Here is a 17,140-nt window from a genome sequence, read left to right as displayed (position 1 = left end):
TAGACATGCAGGGACATCATAACATCCCCCATATGAGCACAGGGATTTGCATCTACCACGTGGCTGGAGCTTCATCATGGGGTTTATGGGGGGGACAGTCTGCAGCCACTAGTGACAGTTGTCAACCTCTGTTGGGAGATGTCCTTCACCTTGGGGATATGTGGGCAGGAGTCACCTCAGCCAGCATCTGGGAGGGGGCTTGGTGCCACAACTCCGCAGGGGCTGAGGTCCCTCCCCAGCCAGATCCTCTGCCCACGGAGACATCTCTGACGCACCTCTCTCTGGGGCAGCTGGGATAGAGACATCCGGGGGCAGGTCTGGGCTCAGCACCCTGGGGCTGTGGCACCTCGGTCCTGCAGGGTCTAGGTGGTGCCACAGGGGGATCCGACTGCAGGAGGTGCCAAAGATGACACAGGGATGCTTGGGGACACGTGTGGTGGCATTTTGCACCCTCCAAGTTGTGGCTGGGAAAGGGGTCCCTGGAGGGGCAGCAGGTCAGTGGGAGGCTTGCCCGAACACAGAGGCTGTGGCAGCAGAGACCTGAGGATCTCATTGCACCTCCCGGAGGCCCTGATGGCCCTGAGCAGCCTCCCCTGGCCCCCAGCCCAGGGCTGGGTGCTCCATTTCAGCTCAGCCTGGCCCCGGCTGTGCTGCAGGTGGCTGTGTGGGCTCCAGCCCCCGCCCCTCTCCTGCTGCTTCTGCCATCACAGCCAACGGTGGCAGCTCCTTAAAGCCTCTCCCAGTGGGATGTGGGGGGCCCATTTTTGGCTGAGGGGATCCCCAGAGGCATGGGGAGGGTTTGGGAATGGTTCATAGACTCATAGAATCATTTAGGTTGGAAAAGACGTTCAAGATCAAGTCCAACCATCAACCCAGCACTGCCAAGTCCACCACTAAACCATGTCCCTCAGCACCACATTTACATGTCTTTTAAATACCCCCAGGGGTGGCGACTCTACTGCTTCCCTGGGCAGCCTGTGCCAGTGCTGGACAGCCCTTTTAGTGAAGAAATTTTTCCTAATATCCAGCTCAAACCTCCCCCAGCACAGCTTGAGGCCACTTCCTCTTGTCCCATCACTTGTTATCTGGGGGAAGAGAGAGATCCCCCCTCGCTGCAGCCTCCTTCCAGGCAGCTGTAGAGAGCGAGAAGGTCCCCCCTGAGCCCCCTTTACTCCGGGCTGAGCCCCCCCAGCTCCCCCTGCCCCCCCCCGAGCTGTGCCGCAGCCCCTTCCCCAGCCCCTGCCCGGCTCTGGACACGCTCCAGCCCCTCCGGGTCTGTCTGGGGGTGAGGGGCCCAACGCTGAGCCCAGGGCTCGAGGGGCGGCCGCACCAGGGCCCAGCACAGGGGGACGGGCACTGCCTGGCCCTGCTGGCCACGCTGCTGCTGACACCGGCCAGGGCGCTGCTGGCCGCCGTGGCCACCTGGGCACACGGGGGGCTCATGCCCAGCCGGCTGCCGACCAGCCCCCCCAGGCCCTTCCCCGCCGGGCAGTTCCCAGCCCCCTGCCCCCAGCCCGCAGCGCTGTGGGGGGCTGGTGTGACCCACGGGCAGGGCCCGGCACTCAGCCCCGTTGGGCCTCATACAACTGGCCTCGGCCCCTCGGCCCGGCCTGCCCAGACCCCCTGCAGAGCCCCCTGCCCCCCAGCAGGTCACACTGCCCCCAGCTCGTGTCCTCTGCAAACCGACTGCGGGTGCGCTCCAGCCCCTCGTCCAGGTCACTGGTGAAGACATCAAACAGGACTGGCCCCAGCGCTGGTCCCTGGGCACACCACCTGTGCCCGGCGCCAGCGGGATGTGACTCCATTCCCCACCACGCTCTGGGCCCGGCCACCCAGCCAGCTTGTTACCCAGCGCAGAGCACACCCGTCCCAGCCCTGAGCACCAGTTCCTCCAGGAGATGCTCTGGGAAACGGTGTCAAGGGCTTTGCTAAGGTCCGGGTAGGCACCATCCACAGCCCTTCCCTCACCCACTAAAGGGGTCATTGGTTGTCCGAGGAGACCAAGTTAGCCAAGCAGGACCTGCCTTGCATAACCCCACGCTGGCTGGGCCTGATCCCCTGGCTGTCCTGCACGTGCCCTGTGATGGCGCTCAGGATGATCTGCTCCACAACCTTCCCCGGCACCGAGGTCAGGCTGACAGGTCTGTAGCTCCATGGATTTTCCTTCCTGTCCTCCTTATAGATGGCCACCCTTCTTGTAGATCAGGGGTCCTCAAACTTTTTAACCAGGGGGCTGGCGCACGGGTGAAGTGGCAGGCAGTCATCTGCGGCTGCTTGGTTTCCCGCCCCAACCCCCCGTGAGGGGGGGTGGGGGGGTTCTGTAAATACCGGGGGACAGATTGAGGACCCTGGGGGGCTGTATCTGACCCATGGGCCATAGTTTGAGGACCCCTGCTGTAGATGTTCATTCCCAAGGATAGGGAGCTGGGGAGCAACCTGGGGCTGCTGAACCCCAGTTGCCCCACAACCTGCTACCCTCAGCAAAACAATCAGATTGGAAGGGTGGTGCTGACGCCAAAATGGGAGAGCAGAGGGACAGGGCATCTCCTGTGCTCCTGTGTCCCAAGAGCCCTGTGATATCCCTGCACCTCTGAGAAGCTCTGCAATGGTCCAGGGGCCCTGATGTGACAAATCCCCTAAACTAGCTCCTGCACATGGCCAGCAGCACCAACAAACATCTGTACAGCACTTGCCCCCACGTCAGGACAAGCATTGACTCTGGGGACAATCGGGAAGGGCCAAGAGGGTGGTGGGGACAGGTCTAGCAGGGAGAGGGCAGGCGGCAGTGAGAGCACATTGGTGAGACGTGGGGGCAGTGGGAGAGCTGCCACCGTGGAGGGTTGCAAAAGGGATGAGGGACCCTGCCGCCTTTCCCTAAATAGAACAATCTTCCCTGATTGCCACACGCCGCGGGGACACGCGGGGCCAGGCAGTGCTGGCCATTGCCCCAGCCGTGGCCTCTGGCCCAGGACGGGGGCAGCGGGGGGGTGGCCCCATCCCCGCTCCCCTGCAGGCAGCAAGGACTCTGTGCCGCAGCTGTGGGAAGTTCACACCACGGCATCAGGTCTGCGCCCCCGTGCCTGTCCCTGCCCGGCCGGGGGACAGCCCGGCGGAGAGGGCTGTCTGCGGGGACCCCCATGGCTGGGGGTCGGTGCGCTCCTCTGTCCCCAGACCCCCCCCGCGGGACCCACATTGCAGCACGTCCCCGGTGGGATTTTCCATACGTCTGCAGAAGGGGTTGCTCAACGCCCGCGGAGGGTTCACGCCCCGAGCGCGTGGCAGCGAGAAGGGGGGCGGAGGTGAGGGCCCCCCAGTGCCGCTGCCTACAGCCTGCCCAGCGCTGCCAGAGCTGGCCCCGTGCTCCCGGTGCCCCGGCAGTGGGGTGGGCTGGGGTGGGCTGGGGTGGGCTGGGTGGGGAGAGGCCCCGGCACCCGGCTGCCTGTCGCCCCGCTCCCGGTGCGGGGCCGCGGCGGGACCCCCTGCCAGCTCGGGCGAAGGCCACGGGGAGGCCGTGCCGGGCGGGTGGCACAGAGCCAGGGACACGGCGCGGCCGAGCCCCAGCTGGGCTGGAGCCAAGCCCGTCCCCGCGGCCATCCCGGCCGGCCGGCTGGCAGGAGGGGACAGCCGAGGGGGGACGTGCCCCAGCCCCGCATAAATAAAAAGCCCCCGTCGGGGCCGGGGAGCAGGCGGCGCCCTGAGGAGAGCCCGGGCCAGCGCTGCCGGAGCCGTGCCAGCGGGGCCATGGAGCAGTACTTCTCAGCCACCCAGAAGATGGAGCAGGAGGTGATGTTCCCCAGCCTGCTCCGAGGGGTCTTCCCGCAGCAGGAGGGGGCGGCCCCGGCTGCGGGCGGCCACACGGACCTCTACGAGCGCTACCAGCTCCTCAAGGCCATCAAGCCCGTGGTGGAGAAAGGCCTGGCCTCTGTCACCGACCAGAGCCAGACCGGCACCGGCACCGACGCGTCCTCAGACGACGACGACGCCATGGACGCCCAGCTGGAGGAGCGCCTGTCGCGCCACCTGGCCGGTCTGCAGCAGGTCCTCACCCACCTCACCAGGGACACCAACGCCCTCACCCGGAGGTACAGCCAGATCCTGGAGCAGATCAGCCCCAGCGAGGGACAGCCCAGCTGGTGACACTGCCACGGCTGCCAGGTAAGAGCTGGGGGGATGCGGAGCCCACGGGCGCTGCCGGGTCAGGGGGTGGCTGATGTCCCCAGAGGGGTCTGCGTGACTGCAGGGGTGGCCAGCTCCTGGGAAGTGCCTTGAAATGGGGACTGCCCTTTCAAAAGCTGGCAGATTTCCATCTGCACGCCGAAGGCGGGGACTCATCCCATCCCTCCATGCAGAGACTTTGGGGCTCCGGGGTACACGGGCCCAGGCTTGGTGGCCAGGTCTCTCACGGGGATGGCCTTCGGGGTTAAGGACAGCCTCCGTTGCAGGATGGGTGCTGGTGGCACGAAGGAGAGGACGTCCCCATCGCTGACCATCGCAGGCTCTTCCCCAGCCCTGCTCGCCCTCCCCGCACGGCGGCAGCTGGTCTCCCAGCGCTGGCACCGCGCGCCGGCAGCAGCTGCGAGCACCCGAGAGCCGGACGGTGCCTTATCCTCATAGGAAGAAGCACCTGGCAGTGCCAGGAGTCCATCGGAAGAGCCGCAGGCTCGTGCCCTCCTCTTTATTTTCAAAGAGCGGCACGAAGGCGGCAGCGCTGTGGAGCGGCCCCGACCTGCGATGGGCCCCTGCGACCGCCGAGCCCTTTTCCAGCTGGTACCTGGACCGCGAGGGCCATTTCCCCGGTCTTTGCTAATAAAACAAGCCCTGTGAAGCCATTGTCGCTGTGGTGCTTTGCCTGGGCTGGCACCCTCGGGGAGTGCCCCAGTGTGAGGCAGGGGACAGCGGCTCTGCTGGGAGGGGCCCTTCCAGTGCGATGATGGGCCATTAGAAGGGACAAAGAATGACAGTGATGGGAAGGTGTGGGTTGGAAGGCACCTTCGGTGACCATCTTGTCCAGCCTCCCGCCCTGGGCACGGACAACTTCCACTCGGTCAGGTAGCTCAGGGCCCCGGCCAACCACGGGGCATCCGCAACGCGTCTGGGCAACCCCTTCCTGTGCCTCACCACCCTCAGCCTCAAAACCCTCTTCCTTGTGTCGGCAGCAACACCAGCGCGAGCTGGTCCCCGCTTTCCGTGGGCAAACGGGTGTGAATCCGCCCAGCGCACGGCCCGGCCACGCAACAGCGAGGCGGACACTGAGCCCCACTGCTGTGCACCCAGAGGGGAGGGACACAGACACCAGCCCACGCGCAACACAGCCACCACCTTCCGGGCGCTCTGCAGCGCTCTGCCCACGCTGTGCCACCGCTGCTGGTGCTGCTCTGTGCCCCAGAGCTCCCCACGCCTTGCTCCTGCCCATCAGGGCTCCTGCCCCGGGGCTGCCCCGCGCGGGGCTGAGCCTGGGCACCGGCCCCCAGGGGCAGCGGGGCTGCAGGGCTCGGCGCCTCTGACAAGCGCCTGCCCCCGGGACCCCAAACCCCTCGCTGGGCTTGGGTTCGTTGGAGGTTCCCATCTCCTCTCGCCTGATCAGGCCGTTTCTCCTGGATGTCACGACCGCATGGGCTTTGCCTTGTCCTCCCCGAGCGCAGGCGGTGGTGACAGGGTCTCCAGGCCCGGTGGCCGGGGGGCCACGGGCTCGGGAAGGGGCTGCTGGGGGCCGGATTCAGGGCTGCCCAGCATCTGAAAGGTGCTGAGTGGGTTGGAGCAAGGACAAGAACAGCCCTAGTGGGGTTGGGGAGGCAGAGATATAGGGGCATCTGACAGCAGGCAGTGCCAGGGACAGCTCGGCGACACTCAGGGACACAGGAGTGGTGGCGTTTTCCTCCCTCTGAGCCACACGCCAGGGGACGGGCTCCCCAGGAGGATGGCAGGTTAGGGCAAGGCTCGCCCAAACGCCGAGTCTGCAGCCGCAGAGACCCGACGACCTCATTGCACCTCCCGGGGGCTCTGCACCACTGTTAGTCCGCGTGGCCGCCAGGCTCCTCCAGGTGACATCCCTCGTGGGTCTGAAGCCCTCGTTGCTTTTCTGGGAAGGGAGCGCTGGCATCTACAAAAGTGTCTGCCGACCCCCAAGTGCCCCAAAACGTGGGCAAACATGAGTCCTGCCAGCCAGTGTGAGGATTCTGAGGCACATCTGCCTTTGTGTGGCCCCTCAGCCCTGGCAAGGGGAGAAATGGAGCCGGGAGATGCACGTGGGGTCTCCAGCCTGCCTTTGGAGCTCCTCTGCCTCCCTGGAACCACGTTCAACAAGTGCCCGGAGAGGTGAGGGCCACGGAGGAGGTGCTGTCCCTCTGGTGAATTACACGGCTGGAGCTGAAGGATGGGACCTGCGTCCCCTGGAGAAGACAGTGGTCCCAGCGAGGAAGGCCTGTGGTCACCTCCAGCAATGGCTGCTGGCTTGGGCAGAGCACGCAGCAGCGGGAGATGCTCGCGCCGTGCCCTGGGGAGGCGTCGCGGCAGGACACGGGGTGAAGCGCCCAGCGCCGCTGCCCAACGTGACTGGTGAGAGACACGGGATGTCCCCAGAAAGGTCCGTGACCTGGGGCAGCGGGAGGGACACGCCGGTGACTTAGGGGCCACTGGCAATCCCCCAGGACCCCCGGGCCCCTGTCTGCGAGCCGCTGCCTGGCCGGCCAGCCCCGAGCCCACGGGTCACGGGAACCGCTGCCTGCCCCGGCTGCAGGGCCCTGCGCCACGCCGCCCCGGGCTGCGTCCGGCCCCAACGGGCCTGCTGCTGCCCACCGCGCCTGGGCACGGCTGGTCAGGGGCGCGGGGGGTCGCAGAAAAGGGCTTTGCCACTGCCAAACGCCGCGCAGGTCCCTGGTGGGATGAGGGCAGCCGGGGCAGCCCAGGCCCCCCGGCGTGGCAGGGGGTGCTGCCTCGGTGCTGCCCGGGAAGGGCTCCTGGGGCCCCGGCGCTGGGGCCTTCCCGCTCGCATCGCGGGGCACAGCGGGATGGCGGGTTTATTTGTAGCTGGTTAGCGACATCTAATTAACCCAAAGGCTGTGGCCCGGGCACACGGGCCAGTAGAAGGAAGGCAAGAGAAAAAGCCCGGTTGTGACCCAAAACGTTAAATACCCAAGAAATTCAAAATACCCTTCTGTAAGCAGCCTCGGGGGGGGGGGGGGGGGGGAGGGAGGGGGAGGGGACCCTTCCCCTCTGCTCAGCCCTGGTGGGACGCATGTGGGTGCCGGGTCCTGGCCCGGCTCTCCGGTCCGGGAGGGACACGGGCGCACTGGAGAGAGTCCAGGGAAGGTCCATGACGGGGATGAAGGAGCAGGAGCATCTTCCAGACGCGCAGAGGCTGACAGAGCTGGGACTGTTGGGCCTGGAGGAGAGAAGGCTCGGGGGGCTCAGCCGTGTGTACAACGACCTAACGGGGGTGTGGAGACGGGGGAGCCAGACTCTTCCCAGCGGTGCCCAGCACCCGCACAACAGCCGACGGGCACAAACCGAAGGACGGGAAATCTCATCCGAGCGTAAGACAAGACTTCTCTTCCCTTCCAGTCGGAGTGGTCAAACACCGCGACAGGCTGCCCAGAGAGGCGGGGGAGGGTCCATCCCTGGAGACACCCCGACCCCAGCCCGGCACAGCCCCAGCGCTGACCCTGCCTGAGCCGGGCCTGGACGGGATCCATCCAGAGGCGCCTTCCGGCCTCTCCAGCACCGACTCCGGCTCCGTCCCTGCCTGCTGCCCCCGGTGCTGTCAGCCCAGGGGCTGGCTGCAGCCTGCTCGGGGCATCCCGCCGGGTGGATGCTCGGCCAGGCCTGGCTGCAGCCCGGGATGCCGGCAGAGCCGCTCTCGGCAGTGTCCCGCAGGCTTGGACTCCTGCCGCCGCCGCCCCTCCAAGGGCTCTCCTCACGCTGGCGGCTTTCCTGCTTCCTCGGGGCTGGCTCCTTCTTTCTTTTCAAGTCCCTTTTGTAGTTCCCTGATCACTCTTTCATCCAGCTGATGGTCATCTGCCTCCCAGGCACAACCGGCTTTGGGCAAACACCCCCAGACAAGCATCCCCTGCTCTGTCTCTTCTCCCTCTTTTAGCAGGGGTTGTTGCCGAGGCCACTTGCCCAGGGTGGGCTGCGTGAGACCCCCAGACCAGCCCTGAAGCAGGTGGGTGGCCAGGCAGGGCTCACAGGGGGCTCCCCCTCTCTGGATAAACCCACCACTCGCCCTTCTTCCCCGTCCTCAAAACTGCCCAATTCAGGGTGCTGCCTGCAGTGTGCCCGCTCCAGGGGCAGGTGCTGGATCCACACACTCCCTGGGCTCCTGGAATGGTGGCGATGGGAAATGACCAGACAGGAGCATCTCTGGACATCTTGCCACCCTGCTCCCGGTGCGGGGCCGCGGCGGGACCCCCTGCCAGCTCGGGTGAAGGCCACGGGGAGGCCGTGCCGGGCGGGTGGCACAGAGCCAGGGACACGGCGCGGCCGAGCCCCAGCTGGGCTGGAGCCAAGCCCGTCCCCGCGGCCATCCCGGCCGGCCGGCTGGCAGGAGGGGACAGCCGAGGGGGGACGTGCCCCAGCCCCGCATAAATAAAAAGCCCCCGTCGGGGCCGGGGAGCAGGCGGCGCCCTGAGGAGAGCCCGGGCCAGCGCTGCCGGAGCCGTGCCAGCGGGGCCATGGAGCAGTACTTCTCAGCCACCCAGAAGATGGAGCAGGAGGTGATGTTCCCCAGCCTGCTCCGAGGGGTCTTCCCGCAGCAGGAGGGGGCGGCCCCGGCTGCGGGCGGCCACACGGACCTCTACGAGCGCTACCAGCTCCTCAAGGCCATCAAGCCCGTGGTGGAGAAAGGCCTGGCCTCTGTCACCGACCAGAGCCAGAGCAGTGCCAACAGTGATACATCCCTGGATGAGGGTGCAGACAGCAGTGTGGAAGAGCGCCTCTCCCATCATGTCAACGGCTTGCAGCAGGTTCTGACAGACCTCACCAGAAACACCAAAGCACTCACCCGGAGGTACAGCCAGATCCTGGAGGAGATCAGCCTTAGTGAAGATCACTCCAGCTCTTAAGCCTGCACCTCCAGCCTCTGAGGTAAGAGCTGGGGAGATGCAGTGCCAAGGAGGAGCTGGCTGAGGGGTAACATACTTTGCCCTCTTGCCCCATCAGCTGGGTGGCTTTCCAGTGTTTGCGTCACACCCCCAAATCCCAGGAGTTATGTATGAGTCTGCAATTCATTGCTCAACAGATACATCCTCCTAGATTTTTCTTTCCCAATTGCCCACTGGTGCAAACTATGCCACTGAACAAAGGTCACTTTGTGAGCTCCATGTTGTCCTCAAGACTCCTCTGCTTGTAGCATAGGCAACGTCTGCCTGCTGCTGGGCAGACACAGACAATCCCAGCAACAAAAAGGGCTGGGTGGTTGGAGGACCCCGAGTTCTGGTCTCCAGGAGCTGCCAGTCAGCTGATGGTCCGGCTCTTTCTCTTTTTTCTCTAATGGAAAACACAACAGTCATTTTTAGGGAATGATTTGGTACTTTCAGGTCTCCAGCTGTCTAAATTTGGTATGTCACCTGCAAAGAGCTCAGACACTTCAATCTTGCCCTAGCCCGGAAAGCAAACCTGTTCTCTGTGCTGGTGGGAGTTTCATCCCTGAAACACCTTGGGGAGACATCCCTGTGCCCCCACCAGAGACAGGGCTATGGCCGAGGTCCTTGTAGTGAAATGGAGTGTAAAAAGATGACAGCAACAACAGGGAGTGTTAACAGGGACTTTACAAAACTAACCCTTGTTTTGGAGCAATCTCAGCCAGGAATGAGGATGTCCTGGCCAAACTGTGTTCATTATTCCCACAGGGTGATCTGTTGTCCACAGCCCAGTGGCACTTTTTCTCCTGCACCAAGTCCCACTGAGGAACATCCTTCATGAGCAGTGCAGAGCTTGGCCGTCTGCCCGGCGGGTGCTGCCTGTACCATTTGACTCACCTTGCAGCCAATCCTGCTGGCAACCTTGCTGCTTCGTTCCACCCCTGTCCCAGGGCTATTTCTGCAGGGCAGAAATTAGTGTTTCATGTTATTCCTTTGTAGAAGGCATCTATAACTTTGAAGCGATGTTTCTTTCTGCATGTACCTAAACCCACCCAACCGGTCTCTGATAATGTATATAAAAGGCAAAGTCTTGTGCAGATGTGTCCTGTGTTTCCTACCAGCTGTCACTTCTGTATAGCTGCTGTCCCCCAGCCCATGAGGATGAGGGGACCTTGGCTACCAAGGACATGCTCCAGTGCAGGGAAGCTAGCTGGGTTTCTCTGGCAAGGTGCCAAGCTGGGTTTGTGTTTGGATGGATGTTCCCCCAGCCCTCTGGCTCTGACACCTTGCAAAAGCTTGGTGTAATCCTGTCATCGTCCTGTGCTGAGTGCTGGGGTCCCAACCTGCTCCACAGCATCCTTCCTTCCCTTCCCCAACATCCCCTGCTCTCCTGGATCTCCAACTTCTCAGCTCCCCAACCCAGCTGGTACCTGCACATCCCTTCCCTCGGCCCACGCTCATCCAGCCCTTCAGGCCCAGCACCATCTCCACCACACACACCCTGTGGGCAACCTACCTTAATCCCTGACACCCCAGCAACACCAGGGGGCAATTCTGCCTCCTCCCTGCATGGCCATGGCATCCTCCAGAGCCAGGGGCAGAGGAGGAGGTGGGGATGCTCAGCTGGGGTAAGCAGGAAAGCAAGGCTTTGCTTGCCTTTGATCCCTGTGAGCTGTGGGGAGAGCAGGGGCAAACCCTCGCTGGGTGGGTGGGCAGGGGCTGCAAGCCCTTCACAGGGGTTTGGAGCCCTCAGCACAGGCTGGGTCCCACCTCCAGGCGACTCCTTCCCTCCCAGACACAACACCCCAGGGAAGTCCTACAGAGCTGGGCACTAGAGGGAGGCGTCCCCTTGCCTCTTCAGGCCATTCTAAATCCCATTCAGCTGTTGAAATAGCACTGCTTTGATCAACAAACACTGGTCCTCTGACAGCTTTTTACTTTTGACTAAAGAAACTGGAGATCTCTGAGCATCTGTGGTGTGAGGATTCTGACCATACCTTGGGCTGCAGGCTCCAGTTGCATTTGTTGCTGCACGTCCCCTCAGAATCTGCCATATGACAAGAGCAAAACAACATCCTTCAGACTGAAATTGGAGAAAATCTAAAAGTCTCAATCTAAAGTGAGAAAATATTTTGCAGACAGTTGCTCTGTTTCTTCCCATCACCTGGAGGCAGCTCCACACCTTAGTCATGGGTTCACAATCACATTAACCTCTTTAGTGGGACCCCGATTGCTCTGCTGCACTTTAAAACTCCACAACACTGTAAAGAAACAGAAAAGCAGGAACTTCATCCCTTGCTTTTATTTTAGTGAAACTCTAATAGCACAGGAAAATGATTACACAATTTAACGACGAAAGGCACTGTGGCTTCAAAGCACACCACCCCAATATCCTCAGTGAGGGTAGATGCTGTCTTAAAATCAATCACGCTTAAATCTCTTCAGAGTCTCAAAAACACTCCAGAAGCACTGACTGTCCTACAGTCCTTGCACAGGAGGAACCCAGCAGTGGTCTGAGGACACCTGGTGCCCCACGTGATTTCTCAGGCTAATACATTCTCTTTGAGAAGCACAATCATCCCATACCAAGGCAGAGTTTTGCTATAGATTGAAACTAAACACAATCTCCTTTACACTGCTTTAATAGATGAAGAGTGCTAATGAACCTGGCTGCGACAATCGAGAGCCTCTCTGCAGTGTGCTGACCACAAGCAGAGAGGAGCTCTCTGGCTGCCTGCTGAGCAGTGAGTTTGTGCATCAGCCACACAGGTCCCTTGGCTCATGCCATGAGGGCATGAAGAGTTGTGTGGCCCCTTCTCTGTACCTGTGGTTCTTGTGCAGTAAAAAAAAAAAGCAACCAACCAAAACCCAAAACTCCCCCTAAACCTTCTCTGTTTAGCATACTTTTTTTGTCAGATGGTTGGCAGAAACTATCTGATGGTCTGAAAAAAAGCAAAAAGGTACTGTCGCAGCTGAGGAGAGTAATTCCTTCTGTACATTTTCACCTACTCCATGAAGGAGAAGATGGTGCTGGCAAAAGAAAAGACTTTTTTTTTTTTTTTTCCCCTCTCAGTTTTCCCACTTCATTCTTACCTTTCCTGAGACTTTGGGGACCCAACAAGGCTGAAAAGATAAGACTGTGCCGTGTAGGGCAGTGGGACTGGAAAAGTGTCTCAGCAAGGAGGATAACTCAATCCTGGTGGTCCCACTATTGCTCTTCAGGCTTCTCCTGTGGCCATAGGGAAAGCCTCAGGCGCTGGGAGACCCAGGTCTGTCTGTAGCTCCTCTTCCAACCAGGCAGAGGTTTAGGAGAAACTCTCACATCTTGCCCAACCACAGCTCCGAGGATGCTCGTGTAGCAGGTAGAGGCGCATTACCAGCTTTGGTATTGTGTGGTATTAAGGCTTTATAACTGGGCATGTCTCTCATAACACAGGTGTCTCTAATGGGTGCAGCAAAACACGGCAGCATCTCCAGATCTCCTGGTCTTAATTTTTTCCTTATGTGCATCCATGTGATTAGATGAATATCTAGTAATTTCTTTAAGAAAAAGAGTTGTAGCCCCTTGTGACTAAGGGAATTATCTTAAAATGTGCTATGCAAGCATTTCAAAGCTCAAACCCAAAATGCAAATAGAAAGGACTCCCACATGTGCATGGAGAGGGAAGGAAAATATTTGTAAGATACATATGCACATCTTACACAGACATACACTCCATATGTATTATAATATATTTATATATGCATACACGTTAATCTTTGTTTCAGACAAAACTTCTTATGGGGAGAGAGCAGACTCAGGTTTTGGAAGGGAAGGATTTATGACATAGAATTCAGGGCTTTTCAACAGTATATTTTTTCCCAGCGCTCCTTGTATGATCCTGGTCAAACTTTCGCCAGTCAGGTCCTCAGTTTCTCCTTCTCCTTGCTTAAGAGTTAATGTTCATTCAGAGCTTTGACTTAGAGAACCACAGAATGGTCGAGATTGGAAAGGACCATTAGAGATCATCTAGTCCAACCCGCCATGACCCTTGGGGAAGGCATGATGTGCAAAGCAAAGGCAATTTCTTGTTCGCTCCATCCTGTTCTCCCAGGTTTTCCTAGTGAGTGACACTCCCTGCCAGGCCCAGCACTGCCCAAAGACAAATTAAGATATCCATAAACTGTTGTGAATATCGTGGCCAAGGACCCATCAGAAAACCAGGGTGGGAATGGAGTGAAACCAGAGCTCATCCTTGCATTGAAGCTCACCAAAGGGAAGAAGTCATTTCTGCAGCATTGTGAACATTGGGAAATGCCACTGTTCCATCCAGTCTGAGCTGCTGTAATGTGGAAAGTGTGAGTAAAATGTGAGTGTGTGAAATGGGGACGATATAAACCAGTAGCCCAAGTGGAGCGAGGAGGTGCTGGATAAAATACCCCCAAACCCACATATCCTTTGGCAGGAGCATCTCACCAGGCAACAGAGATAACTGCCGCTAATACCTGGCAGGAGCCCCAGGCGTGCAGATCCTTTCCCTAGCTCCCCAGCAGCTTCTTTCCACAGTAGGTGCCCAAGGATTTCCTCTTTACCAGAGCCTTGGTCTCACGGGGTCCCAGAGATACACAGCCAAAGACTGTCTTCTCTTTCCCTCCTTATTTCGGTGTGTCTAGCTGGCAGCAGATGGTCTTATCTCCCAGCCTTGCTTTTCCATGACTAGCCTAGCCTCTCCTCTCCTACCACCAACTTGGGAGAAGCAGGTTGTAGCCTCAGAAGCAAGACCAGGCATAAACCCACTGGCTGAGCTTGCCAACCTTCGTAGACTACATTGAAATGAACCTCTTTTCTGTAGATTGTTCTGTTTCTGGCTGGACATACAGCATCAGCCTGAACTTGGACTGAACTGAAAATGAGCGACCCCATGTCCCTCAAGAGGGAGTGTCTGGCTGAATGGACCCATACCAACACCTTCATTAGGACGGCTGTGTGACAAGGACCTGGGAATAGTGACACCCATACACTCAGCTCTGCCCCACCCCCTCCATGTGGCATGTAAAGAGTCGGGAGAGAGCTCAAGAAGGGAAAGATCATAGAAAAAGATGGGCAAGAAGAAAGCATAGTTGTATCTAGTTTGGTTTCTTGCTCCAGAAAAGCCTACAAGTTAAGCTGAACATGATATAAACATGGGAAAGAAGTCAATGGGCATGAGGATAAGGGGAATAATTTGGTTTCTTGGAACTGTGGGCACTGATGGGCTTGTTGGGTTGTTTTAACCAACAGCAATATGAGTGATTAAGTCTGTATCCTGAGGATGCCACCCCCAATCCACTGGGGATGGTGCATGTACTTGCTTGGCCAGGAGGCACTTTGCTCCCATGGCTCCTGCTGGTGTCCTGGGGCCTATTCAAACCCAGCTCAGATCTTGATATGAGCCACCAGCCATGCATTCCACAGAGGTGGGTGGAGCTGATGAACAGCTGGAAGGCAGCAGGTAGAAATGTTGATGGCATTTGCGTAGCATAATGCTGTTTGATTTAGGAGTGGCTCCTGGACTGCAGAGCCTCCAGCCCAGCTGCACCAGTGCAATTCCCAAGCAGAGCTAAAGCAAACTGCTGACGGTTTTGCTTTTCAGCAAAATTTTCACAAACTGTGCAGGCTGGCTCACAGATCACCAGAGCAACCTGGAAATTTGCAGGAGTCAGTGTATGTGCTTCAAAAGACAAAAAAAAATCCTGTGACCTTTGCCAGAGGTCTGGCTTGTCTTAGTGCATCCCTCGGCAAACTCCAGGACAGAGACTGGGATGTCCTGCCAAGTTGCAGCTGGAGTGAATACGTTCTGCATGGGAGTTCAGAAGAACTGCACCAAGTTTATTGCCTCTCCTCTTTGCTAACCTATCCACTGTTGTTTAAAATAACCTGGCTCATTTCCTAGCTTTTCACAGGAATTTCCTCCACTGAGATGCCCTGGAGCAGAAGAGTACTGGGAATCACCTCCCTTAGGTGCCCCTCCTGTTGACCTGTCGTTACTCCCAGCAGTGATAACTTTAGTGGCTGTAATGCAACATGAAAAGTAGAGATCAGCTATAGATTGTCAACTCCACCTCCATGCTTCAGGCAAATGGACCAGAGCGAAAGGGCTTTAAACTTAGGTACTGGAGAAGAGGGAACAAGAGGAGAAAGTCAAACAGAAGCTGCTCCATGCCTCCTCCCAGCTGCTTCTCCACGTCTGAACTTCTCATTTCCCTTTCTGTTTTAAACACGTAATTATTTTTTTCCCTTTGGATTTAGCGTATTTACTTGTACTAGGGCATAACACCCAAATCTGAATATTGTTGACCTAATTGTCTTAAAGAGAAGCGGCCAATTCAATATGTTAAGGAAATAAATCTGTTATAAATACTTTTATGGATAACACTATTTCCCAAACTGATATATGTACCAGCATAGAGATGTTCCAGTTCATTGTTATGCACTTATTTATATAATTTTCAAAAAAACACATATTTATTCCCCACAAAGCCATTGTCAAGTTAATCATTCTTTGGCAGACACAAAGTTCTCAGCATTAGGATGATTATTCTTATGATCCATATTGTGGTTGCTCATACAATGTCCAGGCCCAGGCTAATCCTTCCATGCAGACAGCGAAAGGATGGTCCCTGCCTGAAAGAGCTTACAGTCTTCGAAATATTCCTCTTCCATTAAAAAAAAAAAAAAAGACTGTGGCCAGTGAGAAATCTACTTTTGAAGTGTCTTCAAAAGGAATGTTGGGGCCAGTAGCCACCCCAAACAGAATAGGCAGGAGGCCTGAAGCATCACTGTGCATGAGGAGTCAGGAGAACATCTTAAAAGGTTCTTCTTCCTGGTCCTCCTCATGGCTCTGTGACCCATTTGGGCAGCCGGCCTCTCCAACAGGTCTCAGCAACCTCTTTCGAGGACAGGACCCTGCTGATCCTGCTTGACGTCCTCTGCAAACATCCTCAGAGTTCTCTTTCTCTGCTTGACAGCAAGCAGGTGGGTCCTCAACAGATCATCAATGCATCAGACACACCTTTAGAAGGCCCAAAGGATGAAGGATCTCAGGGATCCAGGTCAAATAGTAACAAACATAAAGCCCAACAGAGATCCTGGGTGGAAATTCTAGCTTAATACAAATCAAATCCCATCCCTCAAAGGAAGAAACCCAGTTAATAGCACAGAGGTGGCCAGGACCTCTCCAGTGATTGTGGAGCAGCAGCTACAATGGAGCTGCTGGTTTTGGGAATCCCAGGACCCTGGTCACCCAAGGCTATGGAGACTTTCACGGTCTTGGCTTTTTACTTCCTTCCCAAGGGAAGAATTAAATTGAAACCAGCCTCAGCTAGCTGTTACCAGCAACATGGACTGCTGAGAGCCTTGTCAGAGCTGCCTTCTCCAGTCCTCTCCAAAGCCCTGATCCCACTTTTGCCTTTCATGGGCTGCTCCCTGCCCACTGGCTTCCTCAGCGTGGCTTTGACCATGGGGTAAGAAGAGGACTGAAAAACTGCAAGAGCAACTGTTTCCACTTAGTGTAGGCACAGAGACCTTTGATGCAGAGTTGGATGCCTGTCCAGCAAAGCTGTGACACCAAACGAGTCAGATGTGTGGTCCTAGTAATCCAGGAAGCCACCTCTGGTGAGACCACCTAAAAAAGAAGCACCAAATCCCCATGGGGAGGCAGCGGTGCACCAATGGCTTGGGCTGTGAGAAGTTCTCCCTACAGTCTCTTTTGAGAGCAGATGAATTCAGCAGTTTAAATCAAATCCTTATTGAAAAGGGGGAAAAAAATCCAACTGGCAGTCATTAGTATAGCAGGACTGAAAAATGCCATCTTAAGGCAAGTCATGCAGTTGGTGGGATTAAAAAGTCCCAGAAGAAGCACAAATAATGACAATCAGACTTTTCACATACATGGTGCCTTCCAGCCAAAACACTTCACAGACTTTCAGGCTGGTTCTTTGTCCCATAATGTGCCAGCAAAAGTGGCCAAGATATAAAAAAAAGGAATAAAAGAGCGGGGGAACTGAACCAGCAGGTTCATCAGACTGAAGGACAAGCTGAGGAT

General features: G+C 57.6%; 2 protein-coding genes across 2 annotated transcripts; both read left to right on the top strand.

The window, feature by feature from the left end:
* The first annotated feature begins 3,408 nt into the window (after positions 1 to 3,408).
* LOC308058676 (thyroid hormone-inducible hepatic protein-like) lies at positions 3,409 to 6,972 on the top strand. Its single transcript, XM_080374852.1, has 2 exons — positions 3,409 to 4,155; positions 4,443 to 6,972. Exon 1 carries the CDS (start codon positions 3,742 to 3,744, stop codon positions 4,135 to 4,137), a length of 396 nt encoding a protein of 131 aa, XP_080230978.1. The 5' UTR covers positions 3,409 to 3,741; the 3' UTR covers positions 4,138 to 4,155; positions 4,443 to 6,972.
* A 10-nt stretch (positions 6,973 to 6,982) lies between these two features.
* LOC308058678 (mid1-interacting protein 1-B-like) lies at positions 6,983 to 9,980 on the top strand. The gene is made up of 2 exons (XM_080374854.1): positions 6,983 to 9,081; positions 9,846 to 9,980. The coding sequence occupies exon 1, from the start codon at positions 8,670 to 8,672 to the stop codon at positions 9,057 to 9,059; it is 390 nt and encodes a 129-aa protein (XP_080230980.1). The 5' UTR covers positions 6,983 to 8,669; the 3' UTR covers positions 9,060 to 9,081; positions 9,846 to 9,980.
* The last annotated feature ends 7,160 nt before the right edge of the window (positions 9,981 to 17,140 follow it).

This window comes from Falco punctatus (genome assembly GCF_963210335.1).
Source record: "Falco punctatus genome assembly, chromosome: 2".
NCBI lineage: Eukaryota > Metazoa > Chordata > Aves > Falconiformes > Falconidae > Falco > Falco punctatus.
This window is presented reverse-complemented; position numbering and strand designations above follow the sequence as displayed.

Bases quoted from the DNA above. Each gene is read 5' to 3' on its own strand.
- LOC308058676 (XM_080374852.1), top strand. From the start codon at position 3,742: ATGGAGCAGTACTTCTCAGCCACCCAGAAGATGGAGCAGGAGGTGATG.
- LOC308058678 (XM_080374854.1), top strand. From the start codon at position 8,670: ATGGAGCAGTACTTCTCAGCCACCCAGAAGATGGAGCAGGAGGTGATG.